Consider the following 8,781-nt stretch of genomic DNA (forward strand, 5'->3'; position numbering starts at 1 on the left):
CGCTCTCGTAGCGCCAATCGTGTGTCATTTCGTTGCTGATGGCTTTATTAATGCATATGGCTTGTATGGCTATGTTTGCGGTAGTCACAGGATCGGGGGCGTTTTCAGGGCGAAATGATGCAGTGTGTTTTCCACTTTCTTTTGTAAATTTAAAACAGCTGCGTCTGTAGATTCAAATCGCCTTTGGATAGCCTCTGACTGCCACTAATCGATATATCTTGTGCGGATAATCATATACTGATAATAATATATCACTGCGTCAAATTTAAACACAACGCAGACATCAGACCTCCCAGAGCTCCATGGGCTTGCGTGGCCGAGCCGGACAGGCAGCGGAACCGCGCATACATGTACAGAGGACATTATAAGATATATTAAACATGCAATGCTTTATTAAATATACATGCCCGCAGTCGCCAATGTGTATTCCTGAAAAAGCAATGTGTTATTTTTAGCGTTGGACATAAATGCGCACTTTTGAGCTAGCAGCTTTAGAGCATATTTCTGTGCGCCATACTCGTGTCTTTCAGCATTTATAAAACTGTGCGAAGACACGTAGGGAGGAGAACCCAAAGAAGCACGCACAAAACGTATCTTCACTTTCCATAACAACTGGTGCTGGCGTTCGCTGTGGCCAGCGTTGGACTGGCAGCGAAGTGCACACTGTAAAAAAAATCCGTCAAAATGACGGGAAATACCTTGGCAGCTCTATTTCCAAGCATTTGACCGTTAAAATGATGGCACCCCGTCATTTTAAAATGACGGTGCTTTTTCATCATTTTGATGTTTTTCTTGTCAATCTGAAATACAACTGAACCGTCAATTTGATTACATTTGACCATCAAAATGACGGCAGAACATCATTTCTAAATGACAGTTTTTCCATCATTTTGACGTCTTTCTTGTCAATCTGAAATACAACTGAACCGTCAATTTGATGACATTTGACCATCAAAGTGACAGCAGAACATCATTTCTAAATGACAGTTTTTCCATCATTTTGATGTTTTTCTTGTAAATGTGAAATACAGTCAAACTGTCAATTTGATAGCATTTGACCGTAGCAGTTACAGCAAGATGTCATTTCTAAATGACAATGTTTTTTCCTGACTTCGATGTCATTTTTATCGATTTGAAAATATAGCCAAACTGTAATTATACCACTGATTGTCTGCGATGGCAAGCTGTCAATTTTAAAACTGTTTTTATGACTTCAAGACTTTTTGCAAATTTGAAATTATCTATAACTGTCAGTACAGCATTTGGCCATCAAGGTAATAGCAGGCTGTAATTTCGAAATGACTATGCTTTTAACCATTCCAAAATTTGGCTTGTCAACATGAAATGCAACTGTGTTGTCAGTATGATGGCCCAACACGACAAGTCTCAACATAATTCTGTGTCAATATATAGTGTGGTGAACCTGACCACATGAAAGTCACTTGCAGTGGGCAGTACCTCATAAACCATGCAACAAAAACAAATTTACATTTCTACTTGCACATTTATTCATAAATTAAAGTGTATTCAGCAGGCTCAGCAACTTTGGTGCGATTCCGCAGGCCCTGCCTTTGCCGCGCCCTTTCGTTGGGTTGCTCTGCCCAAGGTACCTGGAAACAAAACGAGGATAGAATAAATCCATGCTCCATAAACTGTGCCAATCACATACTCTGCCTACACGCGTGAAATGCCATGAATGTGTGAACTGCACTACCTTCTGCAACACACAGTATTACGAAATTGAAAGACGAGATTAAAATCAGGTAGCAACAAATGTTAGCACACTAGTAGTGCGCTTAAATAGCTACATATACATGCACTAACAATAGATGATGTACCTAAATGTAACCATTATTATAACTCGTAAAAACAGCCCACAATTGCACATACACACCGTATAGTATTTCTAGTAACAATAGGTGCTCATCATGTACAGGAACCATACACAGAGTCTAGAAACCATAACTATGCAAGAGCATTTTGCTGCATTTCAGTGTTTTCAGCTATCAGCCGCACACATAGGTCAGTATTGATGTAACACCCTGATGTCCAGGTATAGGCTGCAATTGCACATGTGGCAACCATGCATACATTTAAAAACCTCATTATCATGCCTCATCATCTTACCATTTGCACAATGCTCATTCTAATTTCTGTGCCCTTGGCCACAAATAAGCGGAATTTCACACCTGAAATCTTCTGAGCAATCAACAAACCTGTCACGATGATGAATGTCTTAATTTTTTTTCTTTTACACTGCAACTGTTGACACAAAGGGCGGCCAACTTCTCAGGTGCCAACATAGCAGACTTCACGATGGCTCTTTCACCTGTCCATTTCAAGTACTGAGCAATTCTGGACAAATATGGGATCACAGCATAATTTTTTTTGAAAGGGGCTAATAACCCTGCCAGCCCCTAAAAGATCACCAGGTGAAAGGGGAAAGTGCCATGTAATGGTTGTGACAGTACCTGTGAAGCTGTCCTGCCTATGTGTCACGTCTCCCGTTTCAATGCAAAATGAAATCTGACATTCATCATTGCAAAAGGTTTGTTGAGTGCCCAGAAGGTGAGGTAGAGAGCTCTACTTTCTCGGGGCTGATTGTACACAGGCTACAGCGAGCACTGCATCAATGGTAACAAGGGAACCTGAGGCCTGTAAAAGTGCAGAGAGGCATCCGGCAACTTGCCACATGTGTGGACGCAACCCATAGTCAGACACACTGTAATGTTGCACTAGGACATTAGCCAGTGGACACGATACATAGTAGAGCGACTTAAAATAACTGCATTTACACTTAATCCTCGCTCCTATTTTTCCTGACGTCGGTACTTATAAAAGTGCTGCACACATTACATTTAGCAATAATTGACAGTCGCCCGTCCTATCTGGTTCTTCGTTCTAGCCCCTTTCTTGCAGTAGCCAACCAAAAAAATAAGCAAAACACTGAAAAGTGTTATCTAGATGCACTCACAGGACACGTGACCAAGTTTAGGCAATGCAAACTGCCAGGCTTGTGCATTCATCACATGACAATGATCAAATCCGCAATTCTGCAAGTGTCAGAATACCAGAACTGGGTGCAATTTAAAATTAAAAGTCCGGCCTTCATCTCGCAATTGCCAGAGCTAGCCAATGTGCAAGGCTTGTTAGCATGTACTGCTGGCAAGCAGCACTATGTCAATAATCTTACCATTCTACTTTCTAAAGACGCCTGTGACTGGCAAATCACCATACAGGTGTGCCAAAAAAGCAACACGGTGCTGTGCCAGAGAACGAAGAAATGCACGAGAGGAATGTATGCGACGACATCAGAATTTCAGGGGAACAGGGCAGAACTGATCATTTGCAGGCACTGGCTAAAGAGGGCGAGTGCCTTTCCTCAGGAAAAAGAAGCCTGCTGCTCACACTATTGCCTCGGATTCCGATTGCTTATCAAACGCATCATCCACATTCACTCATTTACCTCTGCAAAAGCTCCATGGTGAGGGGGCAGTCGGGAGGGTACGCAACGTTGAACACAAAGAAGGCACCAAGGAGGAGGCCCATGGCCTTCTCAAGACTTCTTGTAGAATCCACTGCAACGATGATCTTCTTTATGTCCCCCATGCTTGATCCTGCAAGGAAAAAAAATTAGTCACACGCAAACGCTACCCACTAAAAGGGTGATCTAATAATTCGAGTAACTCTATGGCCTTCGATGTGTCCACTGAGAGAAGCCGAATTCAAATGTACTCGTAAAAAGCCATACTGGGTCTTGTTGCTAGGCCCTATGGTACCCTGGCAGTAGACAGACACATGCAACATGCCCTACCTTATCAGTGCTTTACACGCCACTAATTATATCTGTTGAAGATGCTTGCTTCATGTAAACATACTACATAGAACTTGTTTATGGAAAAAGCTTTACAAATATTGCACGACAAAAAAGAATTAACTTTGTCGACAGAATACTTCGTTTTTTTTTTAAATAATGGGGAATAGTGATGAGGTAACGAAACTTGGGCAAGCACCGAGGCAACTTTTAAAAGGCCCTCCATTTTGTACCTAGCCTGCCATGACATTGATGAGAAAAGCCAAGCTCAGCTTCGTTCATGCTTTCTAGCAGAACGTCATGCTTTTGGCAAGTCAAAAGGCCGCACATTAGTCTCGATGAACTCTGGCATATCACCTTATAGTGCGGAGATTGCCCCACCCTCCCCACTTATCAACAGTACTGCTACTGAGTTACAAATTTTTTGTACACTCTAATAAGAATGGAAAACTACTGGCCAAACTTGCACATTGTTATCATGTTTAATTATTAAACAAACTGTACATACATAAGATGAAGCAGCAATTAAGCCTTTCATCCAGGGCTAGCCTCATTCCTAAGTTTTGAATATGTCCTACTAAGTAGAGTGAAGTTACACAAAATCAGGTTACATCGTAGAATAATAAAATACACTGTACAAGCCATGTTTTGAGCCAAAGTTCTATAAATGACAAATACATACCAATCACAGCAAGGTGCGGAGTTGTTGGCAGTCCTTCCAGCCCCCCTTCAGCTGCATGCTGGGAATTCACAAGCCACATGTTATTAGACTCCAGAGAAAACATCAGTGATCAGATACATGCATCTCAATAATAAATCATAACCATACTTCCAACGATCCTGCTGTCATCAAGGCACTTTCTACACCTCGGGTACAGTATCATTTCAGCAGAAATGGATGAAAATGCGGTATAAAATTACAAGACTACAAATTTACTTGATTCAATAATTCCCAGCTAATGGATACGCCAGTCGAAAGAAATTTTTGGCCCTTGTTTGAGGCTTATAGGCAATAAGCTATAAAAATGAATAGAATTTATTTGGAAATAACTATTGCTGAAATAATTAGGCCCATATCTTAATGCTATACAAGAATGAAACTGCACACTATCAGTACACGAACTAAACACTGAGCTGCCCCATCGCCACCGGACACCGACGTATGGGGCTCAGTGTGCCAGGAAGCGAGGAACAACAAAAAAGAGAGAGCGTAAGAAATAAAACAGAAAAAAGCTGATCAGTGCACGAAAAGTAGTCTGCTTTTTATTGACGAATACTTTTACGAACCTACGACAGTAGTGCCGACACCATGAATTCAAGGGAGCTGCAGATGGCCAGCATGGTAGTCATAGCACATGTCTTGGCCTGAATTACAACTGAAAATGTAAAAAATGGTTTTTACGACAATTTTTACTGCCCATTAAGCCCAATAATAAGGTGTTCTGCATTTAAACAGAGGCGCATGGCGCGCTAGAGCTCGACCAACTCGATTTCGATCCTTGGCCCGCGTAGCAGTAATCGTAACCGAAAGTCAGGCTCGATCGCGATTGTATGTGCCCGCATGATAGAGATACTATAAACGACTTTCTTCGACTTTCTTCAATTAACGTGCGCCAATGCTCTTCGTACGCTTCAGTGTTCCTCACAGGAAGTTTTTTTTACACGTGGGCGCACGCAGCCCCTGAAAATCGCTGCACGTGGCTGAACCATGAGGCCGCGATTCACGCTTTACGTAGAAGCATGTCTCTGAACGGCAATCTCGGGCCCACGGCCATCGGTGCGTGTATACATTACGCGTGAGAACTAGCGTGCTCCTCGTAGCTATGTGCCTCACAGAACGCGTACTGCACGAACGAAGCATATAAGCAGAACACTTACCTCTACCCGCTGCAGTTGATTTTCGGCTGCAGCCCATACGTTCCTTGATTGCGTCTTCGCGGCCTTCCAACGCGTCGCACACAAAAAGGCAAAATGGCGCAAAAAGCAGGTCGCACACCCGGGCAGAAGCAGCGCGCACAAAGAAAAGCGAGAGGGAACCACGACAACCGGACTCCTTCCTTGACAGCGGGGGCCGGAAGCGCGCGTTGAGCGACGTCTCACATGACGTACCCCTACGCGCCAGCCAATAGAGTTTCTCGTTTTGTGTTGCGCTCTCCGTCTCTTTCTCCTCGCCCGCTCGTTCACGGCGAAGTCTCCGTCTTTCCCGTTTGACGCCGGCGGCTCGTCAAAATAGATAAAAAAGTGGCCGTCAAAATGACGGTTTGTTTTTACAGTGCCTAGGCTACAACTGTGCTCTCTGGTTTACATACCCACTCGATCACTGCGCGTCTAGGCGTAATGAGGCATTCAGTTTCCTTTTAACCGCTCTGAACAGCAAAGAAGTACAGGGTGTTCACGATAAGATCAATAAATTTTCAAACACGCATTTTTTGTTCAAACTCATGATTCTTTCGCAATCATGGCAACGGCATTGATGGGCACCGAAGGGGTTGTGATAGAAGTTGACTATACAGTAAGTTACTGAACTTTTCTAATTAATGTTTAAATTTCAAGAGTTCGGCGCTTGGTAGCAAGTAGAGAATTGTAGCGGGAGATCAGGGCAGCTCGTGCCAGTTAGTAGATGTGTAAAGATGTAATTTTTCGCAGCTCTACGATGCTTGGAATTTCGGCCGTGCAGACGCATCCAAGTGACGCGGGGCAGCTGCAGAGCCCGCAAAGTAACTCCCACGAAGTGACGTAGGTCAGAGCGGACGCATCACGCTCTTTTCGCGATCTCTGGTTTGAGTGGCGGTATGCGGCGCACAGCTCTGGCAGGGGTGGAGAGAGGTAGACGTGGCGGCGCTCTGCTTACGTGTTCCTTAGGTAAATCTGAACAGCTGAAATTACTTGAGCCACTGTACTAAGGGCCGTTTTACATTTCTGCACATCCGATAATTGATATAAGATACTTTGACGGATCGCTCCTATTCACTAAATGAAAAGAACACACTAAGATGTTATACAGAAGAGTTCATTCACATATGTAAGTTTATTAGCCTACAAATGGATTATGACGTCCGCCATTTCCGTCCCTGTGATCGCGAAAGAATCATTTTAGCTTAAACAGCCTTTGAGGACACCGTATATTTCTTCTCACCTTCAGAATTCCAGGTCAGTCTCTATTGAACGCCATCCTTTCGGTGTCAGTTACTCTTTTGGAAGGCTTTTGCTTGATACGTGACAAGTACTCAGTTTTTGTTTTCTTTATTTGCGCAACCTGTGTTGGCATGAATATCAAGGGTGAAGAGCGGACTTTGTACAAAGCTGTGTTCGGATGGCTGGGAATTGCTTGCCTCGTTAGCTCTACATGTTCCACAATTTATAAAAAAGTCCCTCCTTCTTTCATAACTGTGCACATTTTGTTTTAGAGCCACTCGTTTCATCTGACTGGGTCATTGAGGAACTCAAGCCATTTCAGGTACGGACCTTGCACCGCCCACGAGCACTGCTACTGCCTTGTGCCTGTCACGTGCAAAGTTAACTGTCAATGACAATTGTTCGTGCCTAATAACTTTTGCATCCAAAAAGAGCAATGTAACCTGTTAGACACATTATAAAGGGCGATCCGTATTTACAGCAGTCACTCGGGGTAATTGTCGCGTACAGATATTTCAAGATGCTTGCAGTTCACACATTGCATGCATTGAAATGCGACAGCCGTGGCCCGGGGCATGACTTGATGGTGGGAACTTCCACTCAGCTTGTGGCGTGACTGTGCCACAATGACATTAGCGTATGTTCATTTCTTTATTCAAAATACAGTCAAAGTCCCTCTTTTGAGGGTACTACATAAGAGGGGGTAGTAAAAAGCAAGTATTAGTCACAATATAGTACTGAAAGAAAGCGCAAAAAAAACAAGAATAACGAAACAAAAATATATGCGCCATATTCTACTTAATTTTGCGACCAAAATTTTACAACGCTAGTATTATCACCAGGCTACGAAATCATAAGTACAGGTAAATCGCTAAATCTAAACAAATGCACTGGAACAAAATTTTGGGGTGCATAATGAATCGTCGCAACAGGTGCATCTTCAAATAAAAAAAAGAATGTAAGAAAGAAAGGGAGACACCATATGGAGTGTGGTTTAAGCTACATGTCATTCAAACCACGAATTAGCTCATGAAGTTTAGTTGTGTCTTATTTGGTACCTATATTTAATGGCAAATGGTTTCATTCGGTGATTGTGCATAGAATGAATGACTTCCCGAATAGGAATTCCTGCAAAATGTGCGCATTCTGAGCGTTTCAAGTTAAACGCCGGCTTTTTTTTTATGGTGACACAGTGACAGAGTGTAGAGCACATTATCAGAACTAAGCTGTGTGGCGCCTGAGCCTCATATTGGACGCGCAGACTTAGGAAGGAGGGGATGTTTTGGAGAATATCCGATCTCTGGCTAGGCGACTTGCATATGCGAATGAGAGTGCAAGTGCAGCACAATAAAAGTGTGGTTATGGCTCCCTGCGCGTTATCAACGCTCTATAATTGCCCAAGCATCTGTCATTCTCTGACACTATATTTTTCTTCGATGAATCGCACAGTGTTGGCACTCTGTTCGTCAATCTTTCTTCATTTTGCGAGGGATCGTACATTCTTGAAATTGATGTCTATTAGTGCTTATTTACATGGTTATTATTCCACCCAAATCAAGCATACTCTTTCAATGGAAGCATTAGAAAGAAACATTAGGAAGTGCCATAACACAAGTGTGTTGCGACAATATGCTATGTAGCGCTATACACTTTTTGTGGACAGGGAGGAAGCTTTTGCTTCCTCCCTGTCCACACTAAGCATCGAGTACATGCTGCGCCAGAGTCACCAAGGCCAAGTTGTCCGTCAGCTGGTCATACGTAAGCCAGGCACGCTTGAAGGGGGTGTGCAGTGCAGATTGAAGGGGATTAAATTGCTACATGGCAGGATGGAA

At 43.1% G+C, this 8,781-nt stretch overlaps 1 protein-coding gene across 1 annotated transcript; it reads right to left on the reverse strand.

The window, feature by feature from the left end:
• Nucleotides 1-1,484: 1,484 nt before the first annotated feature.
• LOC144110764 (uncharacterized) lies at nucleotides 1,485-5,095 on the reverse strand. The gene is made up of 3 exons (XM_077643843.1): nucleotides 4,497-5,095; nucleotides 3,467-3,617; nucleotides 1,485-1,610 (listed from the first exon to the last, which is right to left on the reverse strand). Exons 1-3 carry the CDS (start codon nucleotides 4,597-4,599, stop codon nucleotides 1,517-1,519), a joined length of 348 nt encoding a protein of 115 aa, XP_077499969.1. The 5' UTR covers nucleotides 4,600-5,095; the 3' UTR covers nucleotides 1,485-1,516.
• Nucleotides 5,096-8,781: the final 3,686 nt, after the last annotated feature.

This window comes from Amblyomma americanum, chromosome 1 (assembly GCF_052857255.1).
Source record: "Amblyomma americanum isolate KBUSLIRL-KWMA chromosome 1, ASM5285725v1, whole genome shotgun sequence".
NCBI classification, from domain to species: Eukaryota; Metazoa; Arthropoda; class Arachnida; order Ixodida; family Ixodidae; genus Amblyomma; species Amblyomma americanum.